Genomic DNA, 16,886 nt, shown 5'->3' with positions numbered 1-16,886 from the left:
GTCCGGCTGGCGAGAGGGATTGGGAGAGGCTCCTTTTGGGAGGGTGGGGGAGGGGGCGGCTGTAGCCCTGCCCTGGGCCCCGTCCGCAGTTCAGGGTCTGCTGCAGGAGCCGCAGCGTCTCACGGCCGTGTTCCAGGCCGTGGGTTGAGGCCAGAAGCCTTCTTGTGGAACACAGGCGAGAAGAACTCTTCCTCTCCCGCTGTGCAGAGCTCTGGATCAGCCTGTGACCTGTTCAGACCTGTGGTGTTTGCTATTCCTGTGCTCAGTTTCTCCCCAGTTCAGCACGTCATCTTTGCTCTGTCACCTTAGCTTTCTGTGGAAGCTTTCCCTGCCTCTTTTAATGGTGTTTGTTGGCATTTAAGGCTTCTGTTTCTCTGTTTCAAAACCCTTGTCAAGTCCAGCTGCACGTATGTGTTTATCTTGAGTGGTCTGCTTTAATTCAGGAGCAATATCAGGTTGTGTGTAATAGTGTGTATGTGTATATATGTATATAATGTAGTGATGATTAAGGTTTGTTTATAAAATGTATTACGTGTCTTGATTTTAGTGTGTAGTAGAAGTCTGAAAAAAGGTTTCACAGCAAAAAAACCTGAATTTTTTAAAATAACAGTAGTATTATTTTGCTGTTTCTCAGGAAGGTGGAGCCTTGATACAGAGAAGCTCCTAACCAAGAATACAAACTTGATAACACCCAATAGCGCCATCACACATCACTTCTGTTTTCCTGTCCATGTTGGCAGTGTTGGGTAATTTCAACTTGGAAATACTCGTCAAATGTTCAGAAGAACTTCTGACACTAATTTGTCCCTGAGTTTTAATTGCAGTGACTTGTCAAGTCTTTCCAAAACAAATAAACAGTTGGCTGCTTCTTGGGCAGTTAATTATGTCAGTTGAGGGTCAGATATTTAGTTTTGTTGTAGTGGTCACCTAGCACTTAAACTGACTCTGATCCCTCTACAGGTTTACCATTTTGGAATTAAAATAATGATAGCTTGGAATTATGTTCTGGGAAGGGAAAACACACCACACATTACAAAATTAAGGGTTTCTAGTTATGTTAGACCACTAAGGCATAACAACTGCAGTGTTCCCTTCATCAGCAACTCTGCCTGGGTAAATGTCTGTCACTGAAATAACCACACACCAGTATTTTTCAAGCTGTAGTGGTTGCCATCTGTATCCTATTTATTTTCCATATTACTGGATGGATTCCTGGACAAGAGTGTTGCAAGTGTCTGCTCTCCAGTATGTGTAGTTGGTTTTTTTAAGAGGAATGGATAACATGATCCTTAGATTGAAATGTTTTCAAAACACCTCTGCATCAATACACCTGCCTTGCTTGTTCCTTTATTCCTCTTCCCTGTGGGAATGTATCAAAATAAGTCCCTTGATCTTGGCAGAATCATTCCAGGTGCAGTGGAGGTGTTGTACATTTTTTTAACAGTCATAGCATAATATAAGATAATGTTTTAACTCCATATACTTGAGTCTAAAGATTTAAGTCCAGCCTAATGTAGCTTAACACATTACTGGAGTGTCCTAAATTCTTTTTTTTTTGTAGAGAACTTCAGTTTCCCTGTGTTAAAATACTTGAATCCAGACATGATTAGTGGGTGTTTATCCAAGGTTTTGTGGTTTGATCTCAGTCTTGGTGAAAATTTATCAGCTGCTGAGCTTGCAAAAATTACTTGTGAAGGGATAAAACCAAATGTGAACATTTCCTTCTTCAAGATACTTTTATGAGAGTCTTGTGCTTCTCAAAACCAAAACTTCTAAAGAGTGTAGCAGTGTCATAACTTAGGAGCTTTGTGTGCTGAGTGGGGATAGCCAGGAGCATCCCAGGGACTGGTTTTGCCTTTGCACAGGTTCTGGCTGCAGGTAAGATCATAAACACAGGCCTGTGTCTCCTTCAGACTGCTCAGGTTTGTATTAACGTGGTGTTTGGTAGGAGCTTTTGGCTGCTGTGCAGTGTTGAGGCTCAGCTTTTGACTCAGGGAGGTCTGCAGGGTTGGATGGTCTCGTAAAACCACCTGATGATTATGGAACAGAGGAAAAGCCAGCACATATTTTATCTTAGTTCAGTATTTAAAATCATCTTGTGCTCGGAGCACTCTGGGTTTTGATGTGCAAGGTGTATGTGCACATAGTCCTGTTAAAATCCTGGGGCTTCCCTGCCTTGGGGTGGCATCAGAAATGGAATTCTCATGGTGCAGATGCCTGTTTAAATTCAGAGAAATTTGCCTTCATTTTGTTTCCCACTTCTGTGTTTGCTGGGCAGCGGATACCAACGAGAACGGGAACGCACGCATCGGAATTCCTCTGTGGCTTGTGGTTGCAGTGATTCTCTGCTTGTTGCTCTTTTACTGTTAGCAGTGCCTGCATTAGCAGCACTTGTGTGGAGACAGCAACATTCAGCAGTGAATTTAAAGATGCCTTTTTCTTTTTTAGTTGAAAGTTAGTGAGTGTTGATTGGTTTGGTGTTTTCACTAACCACAGCTTGTGTTTCTTCAGGAATCAGAACTCTACTTGTCCTTGGATATCAGTCCTGTCTCTCAGGGTCAGCATTGGTTACTTGTGCAGCTTTACTTCTTTTGACTTCAGAGTGGGCCTTCTGCTGCTGACCCAGCAGGAAGCTCATTTCTGGGTGAAAAGAGCATCATTTCATGAGCCTGCAATGCTGCAAACTTACTGCACCTCATACACACCACTTTGTCTTCTGTGCTATCTGAATTTGATGGCAGAGGCAGTGTTATCTTAATTTTATTTTCCACTTGTATGTGAGAAGTGTTGTTTTAGTAAGTGCAGATGATAAAAGGCAAAGCCCAGCATTTTGGCAGTTGTTACTGCATTTTATTTTCAGAGCTCCATCTTGGTTCCACATGCTCTCAGTGTTCTGGAATTGCTAAGCTCTGCCCTGATTTTCTCACTTCTTTCTGACTTATCAGGAGTTGTTAGTGTTTCTCTTCTTTATCTCAGCAGTTGGTTCAGCTGAAGTGTTTTTGCTCTCTGGTCTGTTGGTTTTTTTTTATTCTGTGGAACTTTCTGCCACTGTTCTGCAAAAGTATTCATTTGCTTTCTGTTGTTTGAAATGTATGTTCAGAATGACATCTTGTTTGAGGGCCTTTGCTTTGGAACACACTGGGGTAGTGAAAAAGCTGAATCAATGTTTAACACTCCTTGTTAAAGTGGCATTTAAATTTTACAGCACTTTTCACACAACATTTCCATTGAATACAAAACTTTCTTCCAGTTTTGCAAGAGTGGTGCATGTTTCATGATAATTTTGAGTTAAAAAGGACAGAGAGTTCTTGACTTTAGAACTTATGGTAGTTTTATTAAAAAGCTAATAAGAACCTAAATCTGCTGTTCATCACAATCGAAATAAAAAGCCACAATAGCAGGGGAAAAAAAATCCCCAAATTCATGATGCCACTTTGAAAACTGGAAAAGTTTGTTCCTTTTTACTGTTTCTAAGATGGAGATGAGTGTATTGGACCTGTGGTATCAAAGTCTTTGGTGTGATCACAAAAGGAAGCTTGTGCACCTGCACAAAAAGAGAAAGCCAAACAAACTTGACATAATGAAGCTCCATGTATAATACAAATAGATGACTTTCATTTCACTGTCTTAAGGTGTCTTTTTCCTTTAATGATGGGATTCACTGACAGTTTTTGCTTCTGCTTTTGAGCTTGCAGACTTGAGTGATGAAATATTTAAGATGAAAATGTAGTTTCTGTTATGTCTTACTTCCAGCTAGTTTTGAGTATGGAGAAATTGGATACTGACTGGCATGGAAACTGTTTTTCAACTTTGAATTCTTCTAGGAAAATGAGGTGGAGTGGGTTGGATGAGTGCTCTGTGTGAAGTGGGTTCAGTTTGTGCTTGAAGGAGCTGGGGTAAGAGGACTGCCTGTTCTAGCTGCTGTTCCTGTGTCATTTGAGACATGGAATTGGAGCGAGGCTGGCTGAGCTGCTGAAGTCACAGTTCGTGGAAAGCTTGGACACACAGCTGTGCTCTGCTTCTCTCCAGCTGAAGTGTCTGTGAGGCATGTTCACTGCAGCCTGGGCAGGAAAATAACCTCTAAGGACCCAAAGCAAACAAGGCAGTGCTTCTGGCTTCCATCCTGAGTCACCCCTTCAGTGCAAGGGTTTGATCAGTTCTGTGCACTGCAAGGAAGCAAGGTGCTCTACCGGTTGGAGTAGCTAATTAAGATGAGGGTATGAATCATAAATGAGAAGTTGGCCTACTGCTGAGGACATCTCTGGAACACCCACACTGCCATCCTCTTCTTTGTTTATCCAGAGGTATTAACTGTGTTGCTGGGACGTGAGGTAACTCAGGAAACTCATTCCTGCCACACAGGGCACGAGAGATTCTCAGGTGAGGTTGAAATACCGGTAACACCGACCTGGGGGAGTTCTAGAGGAACTTCTTCTTGCACACCTGACTCATGAGCAACTGAGTTGTTTCTTCAGTTTAATTAAATTCCATGCTTTGTCCTGTAAAAATTTGAGGATTGCCCCATAAATCTAATGAAAATTTTAAGGTGTCGCTTTTTCATTTAACCCTGCCAATTAGTGATTTCAGGGTTTGTCAGATTTTCTAAGTTCTGCCTAGTTGGTTTAATGAGAGCTCTAATGTTTTATGGGATTTCTTTTAAATGTAAAAAAAACCAGGAATGCAGGCTAAGGTAGGATCTTGATGTTCAGTTCAGGTAACTAATGTCAGGAGATATTAGACATTATTGAAGGAGGAAGAGTTAGAGATTTATTACTGTGTGTTATAGTCCATTAATGCTTTTTCTGGGAAGAATCCTGTAGTCCACAAGTGCTATGCAATATGGAGATAGGCTGTGCTACTGTGGAAGGTAAATGGGTGACACATGTTATCCCTGCTTGCTGTCCCACTAGATTTGAGGCAGTAGCACATTCCTGACTGGATTTAGTTTGCAAACAACCTGGCATGAAAAAAACCAAAATATTTCTTATGCTGTAAGAATGATAACTTTGTATTGTTCAGAGAATATCCAGTACTCTTAAATTGTCCCTATCAAAAAAGCACAGTATTGCTTCCTCTTGAATTAAAAGAATGTAACAAACAATAGCTTTTGAGGGCCTTCTGCAGTCTGGAGCAGCAGTGGGGAGACAGGCAGTCATTTGTGCTTGGAAATCTCTGAGGCTGTTGAAGCGTAACTGCAGGGAAGATACTTTTCTGATTTGTGGCAGGATGGGAACACCAATTAAGAATTCACTGTAGTTACTCTTGTCTGGATAGTCAAGCTGCTGAAGAATATATTTTTTCAAGGAGCAAATTGTTTATCCTATCTCTGATTCCCTTGCTTTGTGCAGTCCTTAGGTGGTCACCCCCTCAGTTCCCCGTAAAGAGATTTTCGTGCCTGGGTACCTCAGCTGAAGTTGGAATAACCAGCAGATCTGAACTTCCTGCTCATAGTTGTGACCTTCCCCACCCTGTGTCAACTCAGTGCTGACAAGGAAGGACACTGAGGGAGGAAATTCTGATTCTTTCAGCTTGGATAAGAACAAAGTCTTACACTGGAAGAAGGAAAAGCAGAGTTGAACTGTACTTGCTTATTAGATAGCCGAATGTTGGTTATTTTGTTGTAAGCTAATAGTACACCTGTTGGTTTTCCCTCATCAGGCTTCCCTGTATTACTGGCTTCCTTCAGCCAGTCTTAATTGCCTGCAGGGTGTGAGCTGAGAGCAGCATCCTGAGGGGCAGATTTTCAAGTTCTTTCTGCCTCCCTGTGCAGGGCCATGGTAACTCCCACCATGGAAATCCTGCTGTCCAGGCAGATGGGCCCTATGGAGCTGTGCTGAGGCAGGAGCAGTCTAAACATTCCAGTAGGTTCAGTCTGGCCACGGAGAGCTCTGCAGCAGCCTGGGAGGTGAGGCTTATGTTGGACAATGTGCACAATGAGCTGAGGGCACAGGGAGGAGACAGAAAGCAGCAGAAGCCTTGGGATAGAAATCCTGGTTTTCATTTGCTGGTTTTAATATCAGACCTCTGGTTTGAAGTGTATCATCCCATTTGCTGTCTGCAGTCACGTAGGGAGAATGTGTTGTTGCTGTTGTGTTTCTGTGCCATCTGTATTTCCATCAGTGTAAACATCCCAGAGAGAAGCACAGCATTTCTGGGGGATACAGGGGACTGGTGTAACCTGTGAGTAGCTTGCAATAGGAAAATACGGCAATTTGTCACTGGCAGAAAAGTCCTTGTGTAAATTAAATTTTTCATTCATCCCACCTCTGAGGCCTTACCTCTGAGCAGTAAACTATTCAGCCTTGACCGTTAGCTGATTTTATGGTTTAAGAGGGAAGATAAGAGATGAAGGAGGAGAAAAGAGGAGCAAACCTGGCAATTAGTAGTACTGACTTATTCCAAGCATTTCCTAAAGAATCTGTATATCAGCCTGTTGGTGAAGAAGAGATTTTAAATTCCCCCCCTATTTGACTTATTTTGACTCTCCCTTTTTCCCTGATCAAGAATGGTGCACCTTCATTTTCTGAAATAGGCAAATATCTTTGAATCACATAGGCATTAGATAGCCAAGGTGCCTGCAAGCATTTTCAGTTAAAAGGAAAGTAGTAAACAAATGTTATGTTTTATATGTGTAGTGCATATTTCTGTTTTAAGAGCTGTTGAAGAATTGGTCTAATGCTTATAAAGGTGTTAATATTACCATCTTTCTGAAGATATTCCACGTGTTTCCAAGTTTGATGTGTATTCCCAAAGAACTGATGCATTTCAAGGTTTTATTTTGAATGCAAGTCTCTCGCTCTACTTGAAACTTTTATTCATATATTATCAGAACCAGTGAGAGCTGCTTTTAAAAGTATCTTCTCCAGCGTGTCTTTAAATAATGGTACTTGAGGTAATAATTCTGCTGCAGAAAGCTTGTAAAAAAAGTTGACTGAAGTTGTGTTCTCACTAGAAATACGTGCCTGGTATGTGAAGGGCACAGGGATTTCTTAAGTGAGCTGGGTCAGAGCTGAACACACCTGCAGAAACTATTGCTCAACTGTCCTGTGAATGGGGTCATTTATCGGTGTTTAACAGCACGTCACAGCACACAACACTCGCATGTCACATGCCAGTCTGCAGTCTTCAGATTGCTCCAGGGATTTGGAAATGCGGAGAAAGCTGATAGGCTCCCATCTGACTCAGGAGTGACTCTGGGAATTGCTGCTGTTTCCTGATTCCTGAAAAAAGGGTGTAATAGCTTTGGTAAAAGTGGCAGAACTTCACAGAACCAAACAGCACCGGTAGCCCCGAGTGGCAATTAGTTAATATCACTAACTTAAATTCAAGTTCTACTGCATCAGAACTGCAGACAAAGAGGGTCAGAACAGCAGTTTCATAATTTCCAAGTCTGCAATAATGGGATATCCTATCCGGTGTAATTTTTCTGGTGCTTCTCAGGGTGGTCGTTGGTGCACTTTAATTTTCACCATAGCAGCTGAAATAAAGTGCCCGTGGAGATCATGCAGTGCTGCTCTTCTGGAGAAGCACTAATGTAAACTGTGGGCAGTCTTGACTTGACAGCTGTGCTGACAAACCAAAAAAAGATGCTTTTTGCACTAGACAGATGTCTAAGTGTTGGAAATTTTCCAGTGAGAAGCAGAAAAGCTTTATTCTTCCAGCATTTCCATGTCACTTGAAGTATGGTTTAAATGAAAGGAATGTTTTCTGATGGGGAATGTTATTGCAGAGCTTTTTAGCATGCAGAGGATTAGCTTCTTAATCACCTCTGAGTAACTAGATTCTACCAGTTGTACAGGAAAATTCTTGGTGCTGTGAGTAGTGAGGCAGAGTGATCAAGGAAACTGGTTATTTTATCTTCATTTGATGCATTTGCATGGCACAGCCAGTGCCAGAATGTCTCCTGCATTTGCATTGTTCTTTACAATATTTATCAGATACAGACACAGCATTAATCGATTATTTTCCTTGAAAGAGAAGACGTTGTCAAGTATTTCATCCAAATGAAAAACAATATGAGAAGGTTATATTTTAAAATATGCAGCCTAGAAGACAGCTCTTTAAAGCAGTGGTGTAGCTGGTATATGCTGGAGTTTTGTCTTGGAAATTTGCTCATCAACATCAGTAGTTCAGTAAAAGCTGAAACTTGAAAGCAAATTCCTCTGTTGATGTAAAACTATAAAGCTGATTTTACAAACTCTTTTTGTTTTTTGAGAGAATGAGAACCTGTCCCTTTTTTTTTGTGCACAGGGTTCAACAGCATTTTCTTCATTTGAGTTGTTCATAACCACTTCATTCTGTTAAAATTCACTAGTATGGTGAAGAGGGTGTTTCTGTAGCAGGCAGGAAAAGGCAAGGAACACATAATCCTGTGCTCAGAGAGTACAATCAAGGATGGCTTATGCCTTGTACTGCACTTCTGTAAGGCTGCTTGGAGAGGCAGTTGTGATATTGGAATATTTTATGCAAAAAGCAGATAATCATGGTCAGTTACTATGTGAATTTAAAGATGGGCTCTAAGGCTTATGGCAGATGATATTCTGTGTTCAGCTTGCTGCTTTGATCAGTATTTGGACATCAGTTTTGTTTGTACTTCTTGAGGAGGCTCATGCTTTGTTTTTGATCCCTGTGGTGATGAACCTGATCCTAACCAAAGCTTCATTAGCAAACTGCTTCGACCTGTACCTCACTCTTGTACTGGACTCACATGCATAAATTCCATGCTGTATTTCACTGCTCTTATGAAGGGTTTGTTCTCTCCTTTTTTAGGTACTCTTCTACTCATCAAGATGGAAAGCTCAGATTCTAGTGATAAAGGAAGTATTGATCAGTCAGAAGCCCAACGTCAGAGCCAGCTGGATCGGTTAGACCGAGAAGAAGCTTTCTATCAGTTTGTGAACAACCTGAGTGAAGAGGACTACAGGCTTATGAGAGATAACAATTTGCTAGGAACACCAGGTAGGTAATGCTTGCCTATGTCCATCCTGCTAGGGTTGCTTGTAGGAAATTTGTGTCATTTTCTGTTCCCCTGCAGCCCTTTCACCCGTCTGTGTGCTGCAGCTGTGTTCCGTGGTAGGAAGTAGCTTCTGGCTAATTTGTTCACATTCAAATTCAAGTGGTCCTTTGACTTGTGGAGACATAGGATGGTGTGTATTCATCAGATACAGAAGTCTGGTGTTTGCACAACTTGGCAGGAGCACCCAGATTTGACCCAGTTCCAGTTACGAACCCTTAGATGGACAAAAAAATCTCCTTTAAGCCTCTGTGTGCAGACTTTGTGCTGGTGAGGTTAGGAGTTTGTAACCATGGTAAGTAGTCTGGTATGAGATTCTGCATGGACATTTTGATGTCAGCTCTCAATCAACGTGTTAAACTTCCTCTTCCATAGGTTGATACCTAATTCAAACCATGACTCAAGTTATTTAAACTTTCTGTTCCTGCTTGTGGCAGCGTTAACCTCAAATATTTCATACTGGACACCCTAATGGGTGTAGGATGACAAAAATTGCTGCTCAGCTGTCAAGGTTACAGAACCAGAGAGCACATCTCTCTTGAATAGGATGGAACTGTTGGGTATTTCAGCTTCAGGAAAACTTACTTGGGACAACAGTGCTAAAGTGTCTGAACTTCCCCTTAGCAACATGCTTGGCAGTGCCATTATGGCAGGAATTAATTAGACAGAACACAAGCAGTGGCTTGTACCTTCTTTAGAAGCTTTTGATAATGCTTGCCATACATATATGATTTGGAAATATTTTTGGAAAATTTTGCTTATTTTCTAAGGTGAAATTACTGAAGAAGAGTTGCTGAGAAGGCTACACCAAGTTAAAGAAGGTCCGCCACAGCAAAACAGTGATGAGAATAGAGGTATATACAGTATTTGTGAAAACTCTTAACTTTAGCACCCCATACGGACCTTAACTTGAGTGCAGGAGTGGAACAAGTTAAGCCTAGGCAGGTGCAAGGTGAGCTTTGTTTCAAAACTCAGTGAACCTTATGTCTGATATCTGCTGCAGAGGTCAGTTTGGGACAGATTTCATTCATAACACATCTCTTACTTCTATCAAAATAAAGTTTTGCTTGGGTTTATTTCTTTTTTTATTTCATTTTTTTTAAGATTGCCTTTCTGTCTGCTCCCTTCTGGGATGCTTTTTGGTGATCCCTCTTTTTTTAATTCTTCCCTTCCAAAGATGCTGCATTGCTTTTGTTGCCACCCTTCTGTAGTGAGTGGTGGGGGATGCTTGGAGCTGACCACTGGAGTTCATTCTTCAGTGAGACAGATTTGCTATAAAGCTCTGCAGGTGAAGGTTCAGGACAACCTTAATTCTCTGTTTCATGGTCAATAGATCACTTAATTGTTTGGAACGGAAAACACAGAATATTGATGTGTTATGCCACCTGACATGTGACTTTCCATTTACTTATGATAGAAAATACATGTTCTTTTGATGACTTGTTTGCTCTGTGATGGCTGCAGCCTATCTGTGCATATTAGAGCAATGTCCACTCCTGCTCCCTTAGAAGAGCTCTGGTAGTTACAGAATTGTCACACTGCCTGTGAAACCACAGTAGCGCTCGGTAGGACTCAGCACTTCTAAATTGTCACTTGTTAAGCTAAGCAATTATGTTCTTGGAAAAGATGGCTCCAAAATTAGCTCAGTACTCTAATTTTGGTAGTTCCCTGTCTTTTTCACAGGTGCAGAGTCCGCAGAAGATGTTTCAAATGGAGATTCTATAATAGACTGGCTTAATTCAGTCCGACAGACTGGAAATACGACACGAAGCGGGCAGCGAGGAAACCAGTCCTGGAGAGCAGTGAGCCGGACTAACCCCAATAGCGGCGACTTCAGATTCAGTTTGGAAATAAATGTCAACCGTAATAATGGGAACACGAATCCAGAAACTGAGAATGAGCCATCTGTAGAGCCTTCCAATGGGGAGGATTTGGAAAACAGCCAAAGTGACTCTGAAATTCCAAGGTCTGAATCACCATCTGTAAGGCAGCCTGGATCAGAAAGGAGCAGTGCGGAGGAGCTGACAGCTGAGGAGGCTTCCCCTCCTAGAGGGCAGAGGAGAGCCAGGAGTAGGAGTCCAGAGCAGCGGCGGACGCGGGCTAGGACTGATAGAAGTAGGTCACCTATTAATGCAGTGAGCGAGGCCCCTCGCAGGTCTCATCACAACACATCATCTCAAACACTTGACCACTCCTCAGCGGGCGAGGCTGAGGGCAGCTCTAGAACCAGACAGCACGTGACGTTAAGGCAGCACACAGTGGGGACTGAGGTGCCAAGTGAAAATGCAGTTCTGTTTTCCCCCCCTGAGACAAGGCCTGCTCCTCAAGCAGCAGGTTCTTCAGAAAGCACCGGCACTGGCGAGTCCACAGCTCCTGGGCAGAGGCCTCCCACCATAGTGCTGGACCTGCAGGTGAGAAGAGTTCGCCCGGGCGAGTACCGGCAGAGGGACAGCATCGCCAACAGGACCCGCTCGCGCTCCCAGACCCCCAACAACACGGTCACCTACGAGAGCGAGCGCGGAGGCTTCCGGCGCACCTTCTCCCGCTCGGAGCGGGCTGGGGTGAGAACTTACGTCAGCACCATCAGGATCCCCATCCGTAGGATCCTGAACACGGGCCTGAGCGAGACCACGTCGGTCGCCATCCAGACCATGCTGAGGCAGATCATGACGGGCTTCGGGGAGCTCAGCTACTTCATGTACAGCGATAGCGATGCAGATTCCAGTGGGTCGGCTCCCAGTCACAACGTGGAGACTTCTGAGCCGCAGAGCGGAGGCGGGGGCGCCTCGGGCAATGAGAATGCAGATGTTAGCTCAGGGGAGGTGTACGAGGGGGGGCACGAGGCCAGCTCAACATCCGGTGCCAGGCGGGAAGGCCGCAATGGGAGGGGATCGGTCACTTTTGAAGAAAGTGGTTCTTTACCATTCCTTAGCCTTGCACAGTTTTTCTTACTCAACGAAGATGACGATGACCAACCCAGAGGACTCACCAAAGAACAAATTGACAACCTAGCCATGAGGAATTTTGGTGAGAGCGACGCTCTGAAAACCTGCAGCGTGTGCATCACCGAGTACACGGAGGGCAACAAGCTCCGCAAGCTGCCGTGCTCGCACGAGTACCACGTGCACTGCATCGACCGCTGGCTGTCCGAGAACTCCACCTGCCCCATCTGCCGCAGGGCAGTCCTGGCCTCCGGGAACAGGGAGAGCGTGGTCTAAAGCAGAGCTGAGTGATGGCCAGGCAGCCGGTGTGATAGTGATGGGCAAAGAAGTCACTTCCTTTATGGCCACTTTTTGAGTGGTACCTCAATGTATAGTAATGACTCGGAGTGAATCTTCCCTCCTGAAAGCGTTTTCTCTGGATTCAAGATTTGGGAATTGGAAAATTTCTTTAATTAGGTTTTTCGAGTTCTAGTTGGTTTGGGTGTTCAATTTCACTTGTCCAAAGACATCTCCCCACTTCAAAATATTTTTTTTCTTTGTGAAGATATTAAGTTCTTTCTCTTTCCCAGCCCTTGCCATCCCAGCCCAATAAACAGTTTTTCCTCAAGATTGTGCTTCTGAGGAGTTATTTGAGAAGTTATCCCAGCTCAGTGTCCATGAGTCATAGAGGAATTTTTGCAAGAAATCCAACTCTCTGAAAAAATAATATTAATTTAATTGCACATTTGAACATACTTTTGATTTTCCTCCTGGGTTAATATTGGACATGTCTGTGTAAATAACACTAATGTTAGCCCTTTCCCCATCACTATGGCACGCTGTAGGATGAGCTGTTAGCGTAATTGGGATATTTATCTTGTTGTGGAAATATAAGAATTGCCTATGCTTGTTTAAATAAAGGAAAAAAAAATCTGTTTTAAAATTGTAAAGCTTTTTTGTAGAAGCTCAGTACTTTTCCAATGCACTGTTGTACTAACGCATTAAGAATTAAAATTGTACCATGCTTAGAAATCAAGAACGCTTTTCATACAACCCCCACTACACAGAGAGCAAAGTGAACACGAGAGAGCTGCTTTTGTGACTGTGTACCTGTCAAGAGCAGTGCATATCTGTACTATTTATGTGAACAGCTACTGTAACATAAAAACAGTTGGATTAGACATTTAATTGCATTTTAAAAACCGGAAATTAAATGTTATAGTTGCAATGTTTTGGCTCAGTAATGCCACCAAAAAAAAAAAATATGATAAAAATTAGAAACTGTTCTAATGGCTGGTTATTTCTTGGTATGGTTGCAAATATGGAATAATACAAACCTGTGTGTACTGGCTTGTTCACTGAGGTTTGTGCCCAATTTTTCTATCAGCTTTTCCTCTCAATTTTTGAGGCAATGTTGTAACTTCATCAAACAAGTATGGACAGGTTGGTTTTTAGTTCTTCACAAGCTTCAGCTGTACTGGTACCCTCTGGATGTGTTGAGTGGTCTGGTGTTGGTCGCCTGTGGTGCAGGTGCCTCAGGGAATAACTGGAAAGCACATCATTAGTATTGGGTTACATTTTAAAATGAGTGCACTTAAATGTGTAGGAGATTCTTGAGACTAACAGTAAAAACCCAACAAGTTCTTTATATTCCTATTGGACAGAATGAAAATGAATTTACTTTCAAAATTATGTATGTGACATGTTGCAGTTGAGAATTGGAGAATGTACCTCAACTCTCATTGGAGTGTGTGTGTGGGGAAACATCCTTCACCCTCACTGACCCCTTCTTTGTTTTATTCTCTAAGGTTTTGGGTTTTTCCTGGCTTACATGTGCAATGGGAAAGTGGTTTTTATTTATTTCCACTCCAGGGCAGTAGTTCTGAAGGGATATGAGCTGCTCTTGCTGGCTGGATGGGAAATGTTGCTTGTTCCTCAGATGACAAAACCAAAGCTGGCCTATCTCTTTTTTTCCTAATTAAAACACATTTTTGGTGTTTTATAGTGGTGGGTGCATAAACTATAATCACTGCTCTCAGCCATTTTAACATCTCATCAGCTAGTTCAGGATTCCACAGCATCCCAAAATTCTGTTTGTTTTTTTTTTCCTCCATGTGCATTTTGTGCTGTTTCAGTGGGAAGCCCTGACTGGCTGTTGAGCTCTCTTTCCTCCTGGTGGGACACACCATCATGGCAGAGGGAGCACCAGGGTTCTTTGGGAACAGAACAATCAGTCAGCTCACGGGTTTGGCTTTTTCCTTGGACACATCACTGTAAAATTGGAGTTGGCTGTTGATTCTGGGTGCTGGCTTCTCTGTGCCAAAATTTCACAGCAAAATAACACTTCTGAATTTCACAGAGCAAATACTCACTCTCAGTTGCAGCTTCCAGACTTACAGAGCATAGAATTAGAAGGAAAAAAAAAAACCCTCTCTACATGAGTACCATGTTAGATGTTGGAAGTCAGAGATGTTCATCTCAAACCAGAGCTGGTGACCACCAGGAAGGGAGCCCATTTTCCCAAACCCACCCAAAGCATGGCTGTGGTACCTGTCACCCCACCTTCTCCACGGAATTCCACCTTGGTAGAACTGCCCCAAAACAGCAGTTTTGTTATAGCTTATGGCATGTCTTAACATTTTATCTTTCTGTAACAAGAGCAACTAATAAAATCTTGGAGGTTTCCCAAACGGTACCAAGAACAAATAATTTAATCTCAGTTTAAGAGATGTTGATGGTTCTCTGTGGTTTCTCTGCCTTTCACAGCACTGAGTGTGCTGAAGGGGCTGGGGGCTCATTGTCTGCAGCAAAAACTTCTTTATGTAGTGCAGTTAATTAGGGTAATTAAATTTCTATTTATCTAAATTTAGATTGGAGTTAGGAAAAGCCAATATTAACATTTCAGTTGCTTACAAAAGGCGAAACACTTTCATAATTAGACTAATTTACATTTCATGAATTATTTTGATAGTGAACATGTGTATTTAGCTCTTCCCTTAGTATTTGTTTATATTTCTGGAGGGACTCGGCATCTTCACTCGTGCCTGGCAGGGTGTGAAGGGTTAAAAGGGCGAGTTTTGGCACGTTCCTAGGGCTGATTTGTAGGAATGGTGGCTTTGGAGAGGCAGAGCCGTGTGCGCTGTGGCCTGGGTCACAGTGCCACCGTGTGGGATCTGCCTTCAGCGCCAGCGGCATTCCCTGCCGCATCTGCAGCTTTTATCTTGGTTCCGAAGGATTCTCCTTGTCATTGCCCGACTCAGTGGTTACCATGAGGTTTTTTCCCAAATGTCCAAACTCTTGCTGGGAATCCCTGGTGCGTGAGCTTCGTTCCTTTCTGACAGGACAGACCCCTACCCACAGCAGTGACAGTGGTCACCTGGCCAAAGGCTTGTGGCAAGCGCAGTTTTAATAATTTAACGTTAGGAGTTGCTGTTAGTTCATATTTTACTTCACGTTGTGAACAAACACAGACTTGTGGGTGCTCGCTTTAATTTTTTTGGGGTGGGGGAGCTTTATCTGTGAAAAGTCTGAATTCCTGGTGCTGATTGGATTTCCCTTTCACGTGCATATTTTTCCTTCGAACAAGTTGGGGTTTTTGCAGAGAACTTGGAGGCAGTTGAGATGTTTTAAAAACAGTTTGATTGTGTAGGTACTTCGTGCATAGAAATCAGGGAATTTGAAGGGCCTTTTGTAGGAGGCAGCTGCAGGACACGACACCCACCCTAATTGTCCATTGTGTCGCCCTGCAGACGCAGGGGTTTCCCACCAGAGCTGGCACAATGGCCCATAATGAGTGTCATCCCAGTTTCCTGTCACTTGTCCTGGTTATGCAAATGTGGCACTCCAAAGGCCCCTTGCCCGGGTGGATCCAGGGTGGATAACAGGGTGGTTGTGTCCTCACAACCCTGTGGTCTCACCATAACAATGAGGGGATGGATCATGCAGGGTGAGGAGAGGTGCAGCTAAGGATGAGCGGGTTCTGAGCCTCCTCCGTCCCTCGTTGTCACCCCTCATTTGGGATCGCTGTGTCCAGGGAAGCTCTGTCCTGCTCTGGGAAGGGCTCTGGGGAGCCCAGGAGCAGCCCGGCTGTCGGAAATGTCTGCCTGCTCCTCTGGGAGGAGGAGCTTTGCATGAAGCTTGGCTTGGAGCCACATGGAGGGAATTTATAACAACTTCAGAAATATTTCCAGCCCTTATGTACAGTAGGCTTTTTGTTTATCCTCGGTTAGGGGGGGAGGCAGGAGGCTGAAGAGACACAATTAATGGTAACGTACCCAAAGTACAAATAAGTGGTGGTGTGTTAAAAAAAAGAGGTTTGCATCTGTTACACCAGGGCTTCCCAACCTCTCAGATAGACTGTATCTCTTTTGTCTTATGAGGAAACATAACATTGAATTTATTTGATTTATTTCTGGTTTTATTCCCTTTAGCTAGAATATTTGAGCCCATTTCTGAATTTCACTCTGCTGGGAAGGCTGTTGGTTGGGAAGCCCTGAATTCCACTGTGAATGTAACACTTTTCTTTATTATTTTTTTCCTTTTTTTTTTTTAACAGTGCTTTACATTTGTTTATACTGGACTTGTTTAATACGAACTGGTACTTAGAGGTTGTTGGACACAGTTTGACCAGGTTTGCCAGCTAACACTTAGGAGGAGTTTGTTCCCTATGTAAGGTGTTATAATGCAAATTTAAATAGACTCAATAAAATGCATGAAGTGTTCATTTTGTGCTGGATCATCACTCCTTGGGTTTATTCTTACAGTGGGAATGCACTGGAGCACACAGTGGTGGATGTGGCAGGAATTTATTTCCTCCATACACCTTCCCCCTTGAGGCAGAAGGGAAGGAGCTGGAATGGCACAGAGTTAACTCCTCAGAAGAATTTATTGCATTAGGACATAAAACCAAAGAAATAAATACCTCTGTGACTTTGTCAATCTGGCAGTGGATA

General features: G+C 43.1%; 1 protein-coding gene across 1 annotated transcript; it reads left to right on the top strand.

Annotated features, from left to right (window-relative positions):
* Positions 1-8,774: 8,774 nt before the first annotated feature.
* On the top strand, positions 8,775-16,655 carry RLIM (ring finger protein, LIM domain interacting). The gene is made up of 3 exons (XM_031063378.1): positions 8,775-8,958; positions 9,784-9,867; positions 10,697-16,655. The coding sequence occupies exons 1-3, from the start codon at positions 8,790-8,792 to the stop codon at positions 12,229-12,231; spliced, it is 1,788 nt and encodes a 595-aa protein (XP_030919238.1). The 5' UTR covers positions 8,775-8,789; the 3' UTR covers positions 12,232-16,655.
* Positions 16,656-16,886: the final 231 nt, after the last annotated feature.

This window comes from Geospiza fortis, unplaced genomic scaffold (genome assembly GCF_000277835.1).
Source record: "Geospiza fortis unplaced genomic scaffold, GeoFor_1.0 scaffold117, whole genome shotgun sequence".
NCBI lineage: Eukaryota > Metazoa > Chordata > Aves > Passeriformes > Thraupidae > Geospiza > Geospiza fortis.
Note: the sequence above shows the minus strand (reverse complement) of the source record. Positions and strands in the feature narration are given on the sequence as shown.

What these genes read in the sequence shown, in the direction of transcription:
- RLIM (XM_031063378.1), top strand. Translation starts at nt 8,790, where the DNA reads ATGGAAAGCTCAGATTCTAGTGATAAAGGAAGTATTGATCAGTCAGAA. An exon ending in CAATTTGCTAGGAACACCAG is followed by an intron (nt 8,959 to 9,783) that starts GTAGGTAATGCT and finishes TTATTTTCTAAG; the next exon opens with GTGAAATTACTGAAGAAGAG. An exon ending in AAACAGTGATGAGAATAGAG is followed by an intron (nt 9,868 to 10,696) that starts GTATATACAGTA and finishes TCTTTTTCACAG; the next exon opens with GTGCAGAGTCCGCAGAAGAT.